At 41.6% G+C, this 19,642-nt stretch overlaps 2 protein-coding genes and 1 pseudogene across 2 annotated transcripts in view; all 3 read right to left on the bottom strand.

Annotated features, from left to right (window-relative positions):
- The window catches only part of LOC146568484 (IgGFc-binding protein-like), a 55,203-nt gene extending 46,880 nt beyond the window's left edge, over positions 1-8,323 (bottom strand). Inside the window, exons 1-8 of the mRNA XM_085283548.1 lie at positions 8,300-8,323; positions 7,630-8,182; positions 5,946-6,544; positions 5,116-5,302; positions 4,696-4,892; positions 3,200-3,365; positions 607-1,007; positions 1-520 (exon numbers count right to left, since the gene is read on the bottom strand). Coding sequence (XP_085139674.1) covers positions 1-520; positions 607-1,007; positions 3,200-3,365; positions 4,696-4,892; positions 5,116-5,302; positions 5,946-6,544; positions 7,630-8,182; positions 8,300-8,323 — 2,647 coding nt within the window. The remainder of the gene's footprint in view (positions 521-606; positions 1,008-3,199; positions 3,366-4,695; positions 4,893-5,115; positions 5,303-5,945; positions 6,545-7,629; positions 8,183-8,299) is intronic.
- A 161-nt stretch (positions 8,324-8,484) lies between these two features.
- On the bottom strand, positions 8,485-17,947 carry LOC146568483 (IgGFc-binding protein-like; annotated as a pseudogene).
- A 307-nt stretch (positions 17,948-18,254) lies between these two features.
- The window catches only part of LOC146568482 (IgGFc-binding protein-like), a 33,363-nt gene continuing 31,975 nt past the window's right edge, over positions 18,255-19,642 (bottom strand). Inside the window, exons 34-36 of the mRNA XM_085283546.1 lie at positions 18,681-18,932; positions 18,432-18,594; positions 18,255-18,331 (exon numbers count right to left, since the gene is read on the bottom strand). Coding sequence (XP_085139672.1) covers positions 18,255-18,331; positions 18,432-18,594; positions 18,681-18,932 — 492 coding nt within the window. The remainder of the gene's footprint in view (positions 18,332-18,431; positions 18,595-18,680; positions 18,933-19,642) is intronic.

The following is a 19,642-nucleotide window of genomic DNA, read 5'->3' as shown; positions in this document are numbered from 1 at the left end:
TTGCATACACACTTAGGGCTTGACAGAGAATAGGTCGGTACCCTCCTCCTACACACAGATCATACACACAACTGTCCACAAAGGACTGTGGAGGAAGTTGCTGATGGCAAGCCGTGAAAGGTCCAGAACTACTGCTGAGGATACCACAGTGGTCAGTGTTGCTGTACAATGCTGTCTCTTCTACAGTGCAAACAGCACAGTCCAGACCTCCGCACTGTGGCCCACAGCCAGGCTCATCATCCCCAGATGCTTGCCAGCTGTTAGCAAAAACCACATCAGAGCTCACAACCTCACCGTCACGAGTTTGAAAGTCATCTCTACGAATGCCATTGAAGTTTCCACAAAGACCGCATGTACCATTCTGGTAAGTGTAGGGCAAGCTGATCTGGACATGATGATTTGTGTCATAAGACACCACTAAACCAAAGTCAGTGCTGACAAACACAGAAAAACCTGACTCATAAACCTGCACGGTGCCATTGCTAAGGGAGAATGGAGTGAATGCAAAGTTCCCGTTAACCTGTAAAAAAACCAGCAAATATATCAAGTGAGAAAAGTATATCTGGTCATAAAGTGTAGAATTTATCCAGAATCAAAATGACCAACCTTAGCCTGACCACGACGTCCTTTGACAAGCTCAATTGTGTCATTGTAGACATGCACTTTCACCAGTCGTGTCCAAGAGACTCGAGTACTGCCTCTGTGCTCATTTTTGCCTTCTACTCTGTAGTAGGGCCGTCCACTATTACATTGCTCAGAGAGAACATACGTGCAAGTGCCTTGAAAGTGAAACACTGTGTTATCAAAGGTGTAGTAATGGGGATCACCACTTATGGTGCAGGTTCCTCTTGGCACTGTCTGACAGGAGAACTGGAAGGAAGCTGGCTTGCAGATCTGTGAAAAGGAGCACGGCTCATTGCGGCACTGCAGGCCTGTTGAGGTACATGTGCACTTCTGTGCACAGGTCCTGTCACTCCAGAATGAAGCACCCAGCTGCACTAATTCACCTTAAAAAGAATAAAAGGAAATGTCCCTTATGCCTTGTGTTAAATGTCCAGACATTTACATTCATAAAGCTTTAGGAAAAAACTTTCAAACCTTACATTTTTTTCATGTACTGTCAAATAACAGCAGGAATTGCCTCAAGGCACTTTATATTGTAAACTAAAGACCCTCAAATAACAGAGAGACCACTGCAACAATCCAACAATGCCTAACAGCAGTCTGAGATGTGCTCTGTTGGGAGGATACGGCACTATGATTTCATTAAGATAAGATGAGGCCTGATTGTTCAAGACCTATATGAGGAAAATAATTTTACATTTGAATCTGGCTTTAACAGGGAGCAAAAGAAGGGAAGCTAGGATAGGAGAAATATGTTCTTTCTTTTTAGTCCCTGTCCGTACTGCAGCATTTTGGATCAACTCAATGCTTTTCAGTGAGTTTTTGGGAAAATCTGATAATACACTCCCGAGGCGTAACATCCCGACGTTTTGTCACGTCCCATGGCGTTCCTGAGGAACGCGAAAGGTGACCTTCCGCGTTCTTATGGTACGCGCCGGGTTATGGATGAAATCAAGTGGAATGACGGTCCTGCGGTAATAGACGTTCCAGCCCTGTATTCCAGCCCTAAACCTAACCTTATCCCTAACCATAACGTTATTCCTAATCGTAACCAGTACTTTAATGGCATGAAATAGTGTTTTCCCAAGCGATGTTGAGAAAAAGAGCAAACATTTGTAGATTGAGACCAAACGGTTCTCATATTCCCTCATTTTTCCGATCTCGTCATTTAGGAACGTGTTGGGTGTCCAAAAACGTAATATGTTGACAATTTGTCACCTAGCATAAAATGTTACACTTTGAGAGTGAGAACGTGTTGGATAATAACGAATCACAGTAGGCCAGACTTTAACCCTTTAAGAACTACCATAGAACCAAGTCCGCCAGAGCTTACTTTATATTTTTACATGCTGTAGTGCCATTTTTGGGAGCATTTCAAGTTGATATACATCAATACAACCATTATAGCCCAAATTTTAATAATATGTCTGCATTAAGTGCATAGTAATTACATAAATTGCAAAAAAGTGCAATAAACTACAAAAAATAAATCGTTTTTGTTTTTTTAACATATATTTCTAGTTAGAGAAATTTAAGAGGCTTATCCCTCAAAACTTGAAATACAAAAAAGTTGCACAAAATAGTTTCCCACCACAGGAAATTTATTTTGAGTGTCTTTATAGTTTTATTTTTGAAATACACCAATTTTTATATACTGCAGGAAAAACGAAAATAAATATTATAGTGCAAATTTGCAAAAAAACAGCATATGCATCAAAATAAACTATTTCCAGCAGTGCAATATGAGTCCTAAGCGTCCCAGAAACGACACAGAAAGTCATAGAGTCAAACATAACTTTTAAAAACACCAGTATAGGCTCATAAGGCCCTGATGGTAAAAAACTACATTTCCGGAAAATGACATCACTTCCGGTTTTGGGCAGGATATGGCGGACATGCGATAGTTCGCGCTGATGGACGTAGGAAGTGTTACAAACAGCTGATCGAATCAGCAAAGCGTGTTTCTGGAATATTATGTTTTTGTTGCTGCAAGTGCTTTTTATGCAGTTTTTGCAAAGCTATATGTGGAAGGAAACTGTGACTTAGGACAAGCTGGTGGCATAAGATGTAAGTACAACTCCTCCGGTTTCATATGCAAAAAAAATTATTGTGCTAGCTTATGTGGTTGCAGTGCTACCAGGATTTAAAGATAGTTATGCAACACAGAGCGTGCCCGCTCCGACCGGCTTTAAAGGGTTAAGTAATAAATGCATGAACTAATTTTTTGGCGTCACTCTGAAATAGGATTTTTCTAATTAAAATGCAAGAAAGCCATTCTAATTATTTGTTTAATATGAGCACTGAAGGACATAACCTGGTCAAAAACAATGCAAACATTTCTCTTAGTGTTACTGGAGGCCATGGTAATCCCAATCCGAGTGTGCATCTGGTTAGACATCATGTTTATAAGAGTTTTATAGCTGAGTACAATAATCTTATCTTTATCTGAATTTGAAGCAGAAAATTAAAGATCATCCATGTCTTTATGTCTTTAAGACATTCCTACAGTTTAGTCTCATAGTTTCATTGACAGAGCTGGAGATCATCTGCATAGCAGGGAAAATGTACACGATACCTTTGAAAGATACTGTGCAGGTGGTAGCATTGTAACAGCCCAGCTGGCCATCTCTGATGGAGCACTGCTGTTCAGGAGTGCACGACGAGGCAGAACATCGCAGGTCATTTGGAGCGTGACATTCACATCTCTGGGAGCAACCGTCTGTCCAGAAGGACTCGCCAGCCTGTGAACCACACCACACCAAATCATAGCCAAATTGATACAACAAATATAGTTCTTAAAATACCATTTTGAAGGATTTTGTTTTCATTAATTGTAGGTGATTTAGTGCAGTAATTGCTAGATCACTGCAAACTGCAACTATTAATGTACTAAATATTGTGACAGAGCAACTACTCATATCTGTTGATCTTTCTCCCACAGAAAGGACAGATGCTAAATGCCACAATTTCAAGAAATTGTTCTGTTCTGATGTAGCTGTATAATCTTCAACTGATTGTTTTAATGCATTCATTTATTTAGGGACAGATTTTTTCCCCCCCAAAATTCTGCAGTTTAAAGAGTTAGAGCATCATTCTGCTTGTATAGCTACATATTAATTATTTTCTTTTTAGTGGTGTAATATAAAACAGTCATAATAGCTATGCTGAATATATGATAGCAAATGAAGACCTTTTTTGTGATCCTAAGATTTCAGTTATATGAAACTATAAACTGTAGTTTTGCATTTTGCAACCCCTATTATTTGCAATTTCATAGAAACTACCACATTTCCAGGTATTCATCATGCTTCCTGAAATTTTTCATTTGGTAACATTTTTTCCATGTTGCAGCCCTGATTCCTGGTTATTAGACCTAAACTACCACATGTATCCAGGTAACGTCAATTTGCATTTTGTAGCCTTGTTTCTTGGTTATTGAACAGAAACCAACATTGATTCCAGGTAAGATATCAGATTTAAACATAATATTTACGGTGATACTGTTGTCAAACAAAAAAGAATGTTGGTGAATGAGGCAGGATTCATTCCAGCATTATGGCAATATGGTAATGGTATCCCAAAACATTAAAACTTAAAATCATATTAGTATCTTGTTACCCTATTATTATGAGGTTAGTATATATAAAAATGTGTTTAATTGTTAGTAAATGTGACTATACTATTACTAATTGGGTTTTTTTAAGCTCATGTACATACATTTGTATCCATATCATCACTTATAATTTATGGTCTGTTATTACATAGATTTAAATGTAATAGTACTCACTAGATCACTTGGTTATTACTCTGGAAATGAAGTGGCAATTATTTGCTATATATCTAGTTTTTATCTTCCTGTTTCCACCTTGTTACCTCAATATTACCACATTATTACTGAGCTATAATAGACTCTGTTGTTTCTTTAATATATATTTCTGAATTTTAAGCTTTGTCACAGTCCAAAACACTTCACGAAGCTTTCTACATGTAAGAAGGGCAAGTCTGCTGATTCTGCTGATTTGAAGGGAATTACTTCAAAGAGTATTTACTATTGACTTTAATATGTCTTACATCATAGTAGAATCCGTCATACTGGCAGCCACAGCTTTCCACTGGGACACACCTGGTCCCACTCTTGATGAAGCCTTCATCACAGAAACATCCCTCAGAGCAGAACTGCTCACAGGTTTCATCAATGCTACTGGCACAGGTGTGGCCACAGTCAGTACCGCACAGCTCATAATGGCTGTTGGCTGGACAGTCCAGTGCTTAATAAGTGAGAAACGTGACAAATGGCACTAGTCAGACATACCACTTTTAATGTAATACAGTGTGGATACAGTGAGTATTGTAAAATTGTTGGACTTTTTATTTCTGAAGTGGTTAGCAAATTTCTTGTACATTTAGATATAAATAAAATATAATGACATGTTGACTCACTGCAGGTGGTGTTCTCTCTCCAAGGATAGATTCGAACATTAGCAGACTGACAGGCACTGACATATGATTCAATGGCACTGCACAAGAGATCGTGGCCTTGATTTCCTGACAAACATACATCAAACACGCAGTCGTTGAAATATGGCGCCGGGTCCACCTCCTCGTGGCAGAAACTGAAGGGCCCATCAGCTGCCTGTATCACCTCACACTGATCTCTAGCAGACTGTTCATTGGCACACTGTGGACAGGAGGAGCCACAGCCATCATTGCACGTGTAGTTGCCTGGCACCTTCCAGGCTCTCCCAAACTCATCTGGAGATGTGACTATCGTTCCAGATGGTGTGTGAAAGTCATCATTTGAATTTCCATTGAAATTTCCACAAAGTCCACATATTTTTTCTCTGTTGATGACAACAGTTGGCAATAGTCCTTGTGTTAGTTTCATAAGGATAAATTATTAGTAAATAAATTATTTATATAGCTGGGATTATCCTGTTTTTTAAAGCATGTCAAACAATAATTACTGCAGCTTTGATGGGTGGGAATTGTACCTGTAATTTGGTGGTACGGAGATAAACACTGCACTATATCCATTATAGGTAACACTCAAGCCAAAATTAGTGCTGACAAGTATACGAGATCCTGTTGCATAGATAGACACATTACCTTCATTCAAGATAATAGGTAAATTTCTAGTTACTCCATTCACCTAGAAGAGATATGCAAAGAAAATCAGTGGGTAGTTTTTCTACTTTTTAACTGTTATTTTTTTCATTCACAGCAGTAAAAATATCCCTAAAATATATGTAGCTGCCATTTACTTCATACACCTGAAATTGTTCATAACAATCATCGAATGAGAACTATCACTAACTACTTACTTGTACCAAACCTCTTCTGTCCCTTGACATATGCACGTCGTAGCCCCAGACATTCACAAAAACTTCAGCTACTATTGAAAGTGGATGCCCATTCAATGCCTCATTCTTAGCTTCCACGGAGAACTGATTGAGCTCATCAGTGGCATTACAGAGGGTCACCAGAACATAGCGGCAGGTTCCTTGGAAGTCATAGGCCTTACGATCAAAGGTGATGTAGTGAGGGTCTCCAGTAGCAGAGCAGGTGCCATGAGGGTTGGGATGGCAGCCAAACTCGCCCTCCACAACACGGCAGGACTCCTGGGGCCCACAGGAGTTGGGAGTACAGTGGACGTTCCCTGTAGTGCCGTTACAGGTACACAAGCTCTGACATTCTTCACCATCCCAGAACTGCTCACCACCTTGGTGATAGCGTCCTTGATGATAGCATCCACAAGATGTTGGTGGAACGCACTGGTCACCATTGAGGATAAAACCACTGTTACACTGACAGCCCTCCTGGCACACAGTATCACAGGTGAAGGGGAAAGAGAGGCTGGGGCAAGCAGAAGGACAAGAGGTTCCACAGAGTTCATAATGGCTGTTTGATGGGCAGGTTAGTGCTGGAGAAAAACAAACAGGTTAACATAAAAAAGCATTTTTAAACATTTGGAGATCATGGCTAGAATTACCGTATTTCCCGGACTACAAAGCGCACCTGAATATTAGCCGCACAAGCTAAAATCAGGGGAAAATCCTGTTTTGTACATACATTAGCCGCACCTGACTAAAAGCCGCAGGTGTTTCAATATTGACTTATCATATGTAAGAGAATATGCACAAAGCGAATTGTCAGGAAAGAGATGGCTGTTTGGAGACACACCCCTTTTATTAATATTTTGAAAAACAAGTTATGGGTACATATTTGCACATGTGCTGTGCTTCATAAATGAGTAACAAATGTAGTACATAACAGTAACCTACAGCACACCAGAAAAATAGATTCGGACTACCTTTTAGGCTCAGGTGCAGTGACACGGCTTTAACAGGAAGAAAAGTCAGTCATTCACCACCATCTTCCTGCGCACTAAAACCACCAAAGTCCTCTTCTCCAGTGTCGGAAACGAACAGGCTCAGGATGGCTTCGTCATCCACTCTCAGCTTCTTTCCTTCGTTGTCACTTTCAAAACCAAAGATAATCCTCATTGTCATTGTCAGTGTCGGAGTCGAACACCCTCTGAAGGGCCGTGGCGGTGTCCTCCTCTTCATCATGCAGCAGTCCAGCCCTTCGAAATCCGTTGGTGATCGTGGATGTTTGCACACTTTTCCACGCTGTCAGAATCCACCGGTAGAGTTGAGCACAACTTGCTTTTCGCAAGTTTATCGCCGCTCATCATCCACGACTCCCGCTGAACGCGTAGCGCTACTTTGAAGTTTGTTTTTCGCGCTACTTGTACGGCACTATGTTGCCTGGCGGATGGACATGTGACCAACATACCACTCTTGAACCCCGATCCTTCCGCCAGGCAACGTAGTGCCGTACAACAGCGGAACAAACAAAACAAATCGTCTTACGATATCACAAAAATCATGGACAATCCATAGAAAAGCCGCACCTGACTAAAAGCCGCAGGGTTCAAAGCTTGTGCAAAAAGTAGCGGCTTATAGCCCGACAATTACGGTAATTCAAAAACAGTTGAATGCTTACCACAGCCAGTTGCATTTCTCCATTGTCCTAAGGCAACACCCTTCTGTTGACACATTAGTGCATAATCTCGTAGGACGCCACACAGGGTTGATGCTGGATTGTTAGAGCCCCCCATGATCTCCACACATACATCCACCTGCTGGCTTGGGTCAACCACAGACCAACAGGGTACAAATGGCCCATCTGGTGAGCTGAGAATGCCACAGTACTCAGTAGAATTGTAATTAGTTGTAGAATTTTGGTTCATGCTTTCCATGCAGTGAGCAGCCAGAGAGCCATCTCGCCAACTGTCTCCAAAGTCCTGAGAACTGTTGACCAGAACACCGTTGGGTGTATTGAAGTCATCATGTGGATGACCATTGTAATTACCACAGAGTCCACCCAGTGAACCATTGTAGACACCAGGAGCAGTGACACGGACAAAGTGAGGCCAGACTGTCTGCACAGTTACACCAAAGGAGGTGCGAATGATGACACTGTAAATGCTGCTGTGGAAGATCTGGATTCGGTTGGATGTAGTGCTGAAAGGTAGCCTGATCAGCTGACCGTTAACCTGCAGGATCATCCAGTTTTTTGCAGTTAACAAGACTTAAACAGTATTGAGTCCGTGTACACATAAATAAATATTAAAGGAAGAACATAATTTTAAGTAAGTGTTCCATTCACTTACCTTCACTTTACTGTTCCTTGCCATCTCAATAGATACGTGTATCCCCTCTGCTTCAAAATGCAGAATTCGTGCAAAACCTTGCTGGCCTCTTGGCACTTTTTCTGCTGTCACCATGAAGTGTGGGTGACTGGACAGTCCCATAACTTTGGCAAGTGTCAATCGACACGCCCCAGGATATTGGTATGTCAGTCCATCAAATGTCTGATATGACCCTGGGCCTCTGATCCAGCATGTTTCATAGCTATTTGGTCTGCATCCTCTTTCTCCATCCTCCACCCTGCATGATTCAAGTGGGCCACAACCATGAGAGTGGCAAGTCATGGAGCCATAACTGCAGCTACAACGTCTCCCACATTCTCCGTCTAGTATTACAGTTTGTCCAGAGCGGTAGTAACGGCCCTCAAAGCTGCAGCCACACTCAGCATGAGGGACGCAGACCCCACCACTGAGGATGTAGCCTGAATCACAGATGCAGCTTTCCTGGGGAGGTAGAGGGCAGTTATGGGTAGAGTTGGGATTAACACAGGTAGGTGGACATCCTGTGCCTTCAGACTCAAAGTGGCTGTTGGCTGGACATGGGATTTCTAGGCATAAGAGAACAACATCGATATTTACATCGGTGGAATTTTAATACAATAATATTTTGAAATAATGCAAAAAAAAAAAAGTGATTAACATACCACAAAAGCCAGGTGTCCTCCAACTTGGTAGCCGAATACCACTTTGTTGACACTGACTTGCATACACACTTAGGGCTTGACAGAGAATAGGTCGGTACCCTCCTCCTACACACAGATCATACACACAACTGTCCACAAAGGACTGTGGAGGAAGTTGCTGATGGCAAGCCGTGAAAGGTCCAGAACTACTGCTGAGGATACCACAGTGGTCAGTGTTGCTGTACAATGCTGTCTCTTCTACAGTGCAAACAGCACAGTCCAGACCTCCGCACTGTGGCCCACAGCCAGGCTCATCATCCCCAGATGCTTGCCAGCTGTTAGCAAAAACCACATCAGAGCTCACAACCTCACCGTCACGAGTTTGAAAGTCATCTCTACGAATGCCATTGAAGTTTCCACAAAGACCGCATGTACCATTCTGGTAAGTGTAGGGCAAGCTGATCTGAACATGATGAATTGTGTCATAAGACACCACTAAACCAAAGTCAGTGCTGACAAACACAGAAAAACCTGACTCATAAACCTGCACGGTGCCATTGCTAAGGGAGAATGGAGTGGATGCAAAGTTCCCGTTAACCTGTAAAAAAACCAGCAAATATATCAAGTGAGAAAAGTATATCTGGTCATAAAGTGTAGAATTTATCCAGAATCAAAATGACCAACCTTAGCCTGACCACGACGTCCTTTGACAAGCTCAATTGTGTCATTGTAGACATGCACTTTCACCAGTCGTGTCCAAGAGACTCGAGTACTGCCTCTGTGCTCATTTTTGCCTTCTACTCTGTAGTAGGGCCGTCCACTATTACATTGCTCAGAGAGAACATACGTGCAAGTGCCTTGAAAGTGAAACACTGTGTTATCAAAGGTGTAGTAATGGGGATCACCACTTATGGTGCAGGTTCCTCTTGGCACTGTCTGACAGGAGAACTGGAAGGAAGCTGGCTTGCAGATCTGTGAAAAGGAGCACGGCTCATTGCGGCACTGCAGGCCTGTTGAGGTACATGTGCACTTCTGTGCACAGGTCCTGTCACTCCAGAATGAAGCACCCAGCTGCACTAATTCACCTTAAAAAGAATAAAAGGAAATGTCCCTTATGCCTTGTGTTAAATGTCCAGACATTTACATTCATAAAGCTTTAGGAAAAAACTTTCAAACCTTACATTTTTTTCATGTACTGTCAAATAACAGCAGGAATTGCCTCAAGGCACTTTATATTGTAAACTAAAGACCCTCAAATAACAGAGAGACCACTGCAACAATCCAACAATGCCTAACAGCAGTCTGAGATGTGCTCTGTTGGGAGGATACGGCACTATGATTTCATTAAGATAAGATGAGGCCTGATTGTTCAAGACCTATATGAGGAAAATAATTTTACATTTGAATCTGGCTTTAACAGGGAGCAAAAGAAGGGAAGCTAGGATAGGAGAAATATGTTCTTTCTTTTTAGTCCCTGTCCGTACTGCAGCATTTTGGATCAACTCAATGCTTTTCAGTGAGTTTTTGGGAAAATCTGATAATACACTCCCGAGGCGTAACATCCCGACGTTTTGTCACGTCCCATGGCGTTCCTGAGGAACGCGAAAGGTGACCTTCCGCGTTCTTATGGTACGCGCCGGGTTATGGATGAAATCAAGTGGAATGACGGTCCTGCGGTAATAGACGTTCCAGCCCTGTATTCCAGCCCTAAACCTAACCTTATCCCTAACCATAACGTTATTCCTAATCGTAACCAGTACTTTAATGGCATGAAATAGTGTTTTCCCAAGCGATGTTGAGAAAAAGAGCAAACATTTGTAGATTGAGACCAAACGGTTCTCATATTCCCTCATTTTTCCGATCTCGTCATTTAGGAACGTGTTGGGTGTCCAAAAACGTAATATGTTGACAATTTGTCACCTAGCATAAAATGTTACACTTTGAGAGTGAGAACGTGTTGGATAATAACGAATCACAGTAGGCCAGACTTTAACCCTTTAAGAACTACCATAGAACCAAGTCCGCCAGAGCTTACTTTATATTTTTACATGCTGTAGTGCCATTTTTGGGAGCATTTCAAGTTGATATACATCAATACAACCATTATAGCCCAAATTTTAATAATATGTCTGCATTAAGTGCATAGTAATTACATAAATTGCAAAAAAGTGCAATAAACTACAAAAAATAAATCGTTTTTGTTTTTTTAACATATATTTCTAGTTAGAGAAATTTAAGAGGCTTATCCCTCAAAACTTGAAATACAAAAAAGTTGCACAAAATAGTTTCCCACCACAGGAAATTTATTTTGAGTGTCTTTATAGTTTTATTTTTGAAATACACCAATTTTTATATACTGCAGGAAAAACGAAAATAAATATTATAGTGCAAATTTGCAAAAAAACAGCATATGCATCAAAATAAACTATTTCCAGCAGTGCAATATGAGTCCTAAGCGTCCCAGAAACGACACAGAAAGTCATAGAGTCAAACATAACTTTTAAAAACACCAGTATAGGCTCATAAGGCCCTGATGGTAAAAAACTACATTTCCGGAAAATGACATCACTTCCGGTTTTGGGCAGGATATGGCGGACATGCGATAGTTCGCGCTGATGGACGTAGGAAGTGTTACAAACAGCTGATCGAATCAGCAAAGCGTGTTTCTGGAATATTATGTTTTTGTTGCTGCAAGTGCTTTTTATGCAGTTTTTGCAAAGCTATATGTGGAAGGAAACTGTGACTTAGGACAAGCTGGTGGCATAAGATGTAAGTACAACTCCTCCGGTTTCATATGCAAAAAAAATTATTGTGCTAGCTTATGTGGTTGCAGTGCTACCAGGATTTAAAGATAGTTATGCAACACAGAGCGTGCCCGCTCCGACCGGCTTTAAAGGGTTAAGTAATAAATGCATGAACTAATTTTTTGGCGTCACTCTGAAATAGGATTTTTCTAATTAAAATGCAAGAAAGCCATTCTAATTATTTGTTTAATATGAGCACTGAAGGACATAACCTGGTCAAAAACAATGCAAACATTTCTCTTAGTGTTACTGGAGGCCATGGTAATCCCAATCCGAGTGTGCATCTGGTTAGACATCATGTTTATAAGAGTTTTATAGCTGAGTACAATAATCTTATCTTTATCTGAATTTGAAGCAGAAAATTAAAGATCATCCATGTCTTTATGTCTTTAAGACATTCCTACAGTTTAGTCTCATAGTTTCATTGACAGAGCTGGAGATCATCTGCATAGCAGGGAAAATGTACACGATACCTTTGAAAGATACTGTGCAGGTGGTAGCATTGTAACAGCCCAGCTGGCCATCTCTGATGGAGCACTGCTGTTCAGGAGTGCACGACGAGGCAGAACATCGCAGGTCATTTGGAGCGTGACATTCACATCTCTGGGAGCAACCGTCTGTCCAGAAGGACTCGCCAGCCTGTGAACCACACCACACCAAATCATAGCCAAATTGATACAACAAATATAGTTCTTAAAATACCATTTTGAAGGATTTTGTTTTCATTAATTGTAGGTGATTTAGTGCAGTAATTGCTAGATCACTGCAAACTGCAACTATTAATGTACTAAATATTGTGACAGAGCAACTACTCATATCTGTTGATCTTTCTCCCACAGAAAGGACAGATGCTAAATGCCACAATTTCAAGAAATTGTTCTGTTCTGATGTAGCTGTATAATCTTCAACTGATTGTTTTAATGCATTCATTTATTTAGGGACAGATTTTTTCCCCCCCAAAATTCTGCAGTTTAAAGAGTTAGAGCATCATTCTGCTTGTATAGCTACATATTAATTATTTTCTTTTTAGTGGTGTAATATAAAACAGTCATAATAGCTATGCTGAATATATGATAGCAAATGAAGACCTTTTTTGTGATCCTAAGATTTCAGTTATATGAAACTATAAACTGTAGTTTTGCATTTTGCAACCCCTATTATTTGCAATTTCATAGAAACTACCACATTTCCAGGTATTCATCATGCTTCCTGAAATTTTTCATTTGGTAACATTTTTTCCATGTTGCAGCCCTGATTCCTGGTTATTAGACCTAAACTACCACATGTATCCAGGTAACGTCAATTTGCATTTTGTAGCCTTGTTTCTTGGTTATTGAACAGAAACCAACATTGATTCCAGGTAAGATATCAGATTTAAACATAATATTTACGGTGATACTGTTGTCAAACAAAAAAGAATGTTGGTGAATGAGGCAGGATTCATTCCAGCATTATGGCAATATGGTAATGGTATCCCAAAACATTAAAACTTAAAATCATATTAGTATCTTGTTACCCTATTATTATGAGGTTAGTATATATAAAAATGTGTTTAATTGTTAGTAAATGTGACTATACTATTACTAATTGGGTTTTTTTAAGCTCATGTACATACATTTGTATCCATATCATCACTTATAATTTATGGTCTGTTATTACATAGATTTAAATGTAATAGTACTCACTAGATCACTTGGTTATTACTCTGGAAATGAAGTGGCAATTATTTGCTATATATCTAGTTTTTATCTTCCTGTTTCCACCTTGTTACCTCAATATTACCACATTATTACTGAGCTATAATAGACTCTGTTGTTTCTTTAATATATATTTCTGAATTTTAAGCTTTGTCACAGTCCAAAACACTTCACGAAGCTTTCTACATGTAAGAAGGGCAAGTCTGCTGATTCTGCTGATTTGAAGGGAATTACTTCAAAGAGTATTTACTATTGACTTTAATATGTCTTACATCATAGTAGAATCCGTCATACTGGCAGCCACAGCTTTCCACTGGGACACACCTGGTCCCACTCTTGATGAAGCCTTCATCACAGAAACATCCCTCAGAGCAGAACTGCTCACAGGTTTCATCAATGCTACTGGCACAGGTGTGGCCACAGTCAGTACCGCACAGCTCATAATGGCTGTTGGCTGGACAGTCCAGTGCTTAATAAGTGAGAAACGTGACAAATGGCACTAGTCAGACATACCACTTTTAATGTAATACAGTGTGGATACAGTGAGTATTGTAAAATTGTTGGACTTTTTATTTCTGAAGTGGTTAGCAAATTTCTTGTACATTTAGATATAAATAAAATATAATGACATGTTGACTCACTGCAGGTGGTGTTCTCTCTCCAAGGATAGATTCGAACATTAGCAGACTGACAGGCACTGACATATGATTCAATGGCACTGCACAAGAGATCGTGGCCTTGATTTCCTGACAAACATACATCAAACACGCAGTCGTTGAAATATGGCGCCGGGTCCACCTCCTCGTGGCAGAAACTGAAGGGCCCATCAGCTGCCTGTATCACCTCACACTGATCTCTAGCAGACTGTTCATTGGCACACTGTGGACAGGAGGAGCCACAGCCATCATTGCACGTGTAGTTGCCTGGCACCTTCCAGGCTCTCCCAAACTCATCTGGAGATGTGACTATCGTTCCAGATGGTGTGTGAAAGTCATCATTTGAATTTCCATTGAAATTTCCACAAAGTCCACATATTTTTTCTCTGTTGATGACAACAGTTGGCAATAGTCCTTGTGTTAGTTTCATAAGGATAAATTATTAGTAAATAAATTATTTATATAGCTGGGATTATCCTGTTTTTTAAAGCATGTCAAACAATAATTACTGCAGCTTTGATGGGTGGGAATTGTACCTGTAATTTGGTGGTACGGAGATAAACACTGCACTATATCCATTATAGGTAACACTCAAGCCAAAATTAGTGCTGACAAGTATACGAGATCCTGTTGCATAGATAGACACATTACCTTCATTCAAGATAATAGGTAAATTTCTAGTTACTCCATTCACCTAGAAGAGATATGCAAAGAAAATCAGTGGGTAGTTTTTCTACTTTTTAACTGTTATTTTTTTCATTCACAGCAGTAAAAATATCCCTAAAATATATGTAGCTGCCATTTACTTCATACACCTGAAATTGTTCATAACAATCATCGAATGAGAACTATCACTAACTACTTACTTGTACCAAACCTCTTCTGTCCCTTGACATATGCACGTCGTAGCCCCAGACATTCACAAAAACTTCAGCTACTATTGAAAGTGGATGCCCATTCAATGCCTCATTCTTAGCTTCCACGGAGAACTGATTGAGCTCATCAGTGGCATTACAGAGGGTCACCAGAACATAGCGGCAGGTTCCTTGGAAGTCATAGGCCTTACGATCAAAGGTGATGTAGTGAGGGTCTCCAGTAGCAGAGCAGGTGCCATGAGGGTTGGGATGGCAGCCAAACTCGCCCTCCACAACACGGCAGGACTCCTGGGGCCCACAGGAGTTGGGAGTACAGTGGACGTTCCCTGTAGTGCCGTTACAGGTACACAAGCTCTGACATTCTTCACCATCCCAGAACTGCTCACCACCTTGGTGATAGCGTCCTTGATGATAGCATCCACAAGATGTTGGTGGAACGCACTGGTCACCATTGAGGATAAAACCACTGTTACACTGACAGCCCTCCTGGCACACAGTATCACAGGTGAAGGGGAAAGAGAGGCTGGGGCAAGCAGAAGGACAAGAGGTTCCACAGAGTTCATAATGGCTGTTTGATGGGCAGGTTAGTGCTGGAGAAAAACAAACAGGTTAACATAAAAAAGCATTTTTAAACATTTGGAGATCATGGCTAGAATTACCGTATTTCCCGGACTACAAAGCGCACCTGAATATTAGCCGCACAAGCTAAAATCAGGGGAAAATCCTGTTTTGTACATACATTAGCCGCACCTGACTAAAAGCCGCAGGTGTTTCAATATTGACTTATCATATGTAAGAGAATATGCACAAAGCGAATTGTCAGGAAAGAGATGGCTGTTTGGAGACACACCCCTTTTATTAATATTTTGAAAAACAAGTTATGGGTACATATTTGCACATGTGCTGTGCTTCATAAATGAGTAACAAATGTAGTACATAACAGTAACCTACAGCACACCAGAAAAATAGATTCGGACTACCTTTTAGGCTCAGGTGCAGTGACACGGCTTTAACAGGAAGAAAAGTCAGTCATTCACCACCATCTTCCTGCGCACTAAAACCACCAAAGTCCTCTTCTCCAGTGTCGGAAACGAACAGGCTCAGGATGGCTTCGTCATCCACTCTCAGCTTCTTTCCTTCGTTGTCACTTTCAAAACCAAAGATAATCCTCATTGTCATTGTCAGTGTCGGAGTCGAACACCCTCTGAAGGGCCGTGGCGGTGTCCTCCTCTTCATCATGCAGCAGTCCAGCCCTTCGAAATCCGTTGGTGATCGTGGATGTTTGCACACTTTTCCACGCTGTCAGAATCCACCGGTAGAGTTGAGCACAACTTGCTTTTCGCAAGTTTATCGCCGCTCATCATCCACGACTCCCGCTGAACGCGTAGCGCTACTTTGAAGTTTGTTTTTCGCGCTACTTGTACGGCACTATGTTGCCTGGCGGATGGACATGTGACCAACATACCACTCTTGAACCCCGATCCTTCCGCCAGGCAACGTAGTGCCGTACAACAGCGGAACAAACAAAACAAATCGTCTTACGATATCACAAAAATCATGGACAATCCATAGAAAAGCCGCACCTGACTAAAAGCCGCAGGGTTCAAAGCTTGTGCAAAAAGTAGCGGCTTATAGCCCGACAATTACGGTAATTCAAAAACAGTTGAATGCTTACCACAGCCAGTTGCATTTCTCCATTGTCCTAAGGCAACACCCTTCTGTTGACACATTAGTGCATAATCTCGTAGGACGCCACACAGGGTTGATGCTGGATTGTTAGAGCCCCCCATGATCTCCACACATACATCCACCTGCTGGCTCGGGTCAACCACAGACCAACAGGGTACAAATGGCCCATCTGGTGAGCTGAGAATGCCACAGTACTCAGTAGAATTGTAATTAGTTGTAGAATTTTGGTTCATGCTTTCCATGCAGTGAGCAGCCAGAGAGCCATCTCGCCAACTGTCTCCAAAGTCCTGAGAACTGTTGACCAGAACACCGTTGGGTGTATTGAAGTCATCATGTGGATGACCATTGTAATTACCACAGAGTCCACCCAGTGAACCATTGTAGACACCAGGAGCAGTGACACGGACAAAGTGAGGCCAGACTGTCTGCACAGTTACACCAAAGGAGGTGCGAATGATGACACTGTAAATGCTGCTGTGGAAGATCTGGATTCGGTTGGATGTAGTGCTGAAAGGTAGCCTGATCAGCTGACCGTTAACCTGCAGGATCATCCAGTTTTTTGCAGTTAACAAGACTTAAACAGTATTGAGTCCGTGTACACATAAATAAATATTAAAGGAAGAACATAATTTTAAGTAAGTGTTCCATTCACTTACCTTCACTTTACTGTTCCTTGCCATCTCAATAGATACGTGTATCCCCTCTGCTTCAAAATGCAGAATTCGTGCAAAACCTTGCTGGCCTCTTGGCACTTTTTCTGCTGTCACCATGAAGTGTGGGTGACTGGACAGTCCCATAACTTTGGCAAGTGTCAATCGACACGCCCCAGGATATTGGTATGTCAGTCCATCAAATGTCTGATATGACCCTGGGCCTCTGATCCAGCATGTTTCATAGCTATTTGGTCTGCATCCTCTTTCTCCATCCTCCACCCTGCATGATTCAAGTGGGCCACAACCATGAGAGTGGCAAGTCATGGAGCCATAACTGCAGCTACAACGTCTCCCACAGTCTCCGTCTAGTATTACAGTTTGTCCAGAGCGGTAGTAACGGCCCTCAAAGCTGCAGCCACACTCAGCATGAGGGACGCAGACCCCACCACTGAGGATGTAGCCTGAATCACAGATGCAGCTTTCCTGGGGAGGTAGAGGGCAGTTATGGGTAGAGTTGGGATTAACACAGGTAGGTGGACATCCTGTGCCTTCAGACTCAAAGTGGCTGTTGGCTGGACATGGGATTTCTAGGCATAAGAGAACAACATCGATATTTACATCGGTGGAATTTTAATACAATAATATTTTGAAATAATGCAAAAAAAAAAAAAAGTGATTAACATACCACAAAAGCCAGGTGTCCTCCAACTTGGTAGCCGAATACCACTTTGTTGACACTGACTTGCATACACACTTAGGGCTTGACAGAGAATAGGTCGGTACCCTCCTCCTACACACAGATCATACACACAACTGTCCACAAAGGACTGTGGAGGAAGTTGCTGATGGCAAGCCGTGAAAGGTCCAGAACTACTGCTGAGGATACCACAGTGGTCAGTGTTGCTGTACAATGCTGTCTCTTCTACAGTGCAAACAGCACAGTCCAGACCTCCGCACTGTGGCCCACAGCCAGGCTTATCATCCCCAGATGCTTGCCAGCTGTTAGCAAAAACCACATCAGAGCTCACAACCTCACCGTCACGAGTTTGAAAGTCATCTCTACGAATGCCATTGAAGTTTCCACAAAGACCGCATGTACCATTCTGGTAAGTGTAGGGCAAGCTGATCTGAACATGATGAATTGTGTCATAAGACACCACTAAACCAAAGTCAGTGCTGACAAACACAGAAAAACCTGACTCATAAACCTGCACGGTGCCATTGCTAAGGGAGAATGGAGTGAATGCAAAATTCCCGTTAACCTGTAAAAAAACCAGCAAATATATCAAGTGAGAAAAGTATATCTGGTCATAAAGTGTAGAATTTATCCAGAATCAAAATGACCAACCTTAGCCTGACCACGACGTCCTTTGACAAGCTCAATTGTGTCATTGTAGACATGCACTTTCACCAGTCGTGTCCAAGAGACTCGAGTACTGCCTCTGTGCTCATTTTTGCCTTCTACTCTGTAGTAGGGCCGTCCACTATTACATTGCTCAGAGAGAACATACGTGCAAGTGCCTTGAAAGTGAAACACTGTGTTATCAAAGGTGTAGTAATGGGGATCACCACTTATGGTGCAGGTTCCTCTTGGCACTGTCTGACAGGAGAACTGGAAGGAAGCTGGCTTGCAGATCTGTGAAAAGGAGCACGGCTCATTGCGGCACTGCAGGCCTGTTGAGGTACATGTGCACTTCTGTGCACAGGTCCTGTCACTCCAGAATGAAGCACCCAGCTGCACTAATTCACCTTAAAAAGAATAAAAGGAAATGTCCCTTATGCCTTGTGTTAAATGTCCAGACATTTACATTCATAAAGCTTTAGGAAAAAACTTTCAAACCTTACATTTTTTTCATGTACTGTCAAATAACAGCAGGAATTGCCTCAAGGCACTTTATATTGTAAACTAAAGACCCTCAAATAACAGAGAGACCACTGCAACAATCCAACAATGCCTAACAGCAGTCTGAGATGTGCTCTGTTGGGAGGATACGGCACTATGATTTCATTAAGATAAGATGAGGCCTGATTGTTCAAGACCTATATGAGGAAAATAATTTTACATTTGAATCTGGCTTTAACAGGGAGCAAAAGAAGGGAAGCTAGGATAGGAGAAATATGTTCTTTCTTTTTAGTCCCTGTCCGTACTGCAGCATTTTGGATCAACTCAATGCTTTTCAGTGAGTTTTTGGGAAAATCTGATAATACAGACCGTTCTCACTCCCGAGGCGTAACATCCCGACGTTTTGTCACGTCCCATGGCGTTCCTGAGGAACGCGAAAGGTGACCTTCCGCGTTCTTATGGTACGC

Source organism: Mchenga conophoros, linkage group LG8 (genome assembly GCF_057382185.1).
Source record: "Mchenga conophoros isolate Kocher_MC1m ecotype Shallow Benthic linkage group LG8, M_conophoros_male_GT1.1, whole genome shotgun sequence".
Classification (NCBI taxonomy): Eukaryota; Metazoa; Chordata; class Actinopteri; order Cichliformes; family Cichlidae; genus Mchenga; species Mchenga conophoros.
This window is presented reverse-complemented; position numbering and strand designations above follow the sequence as displayed.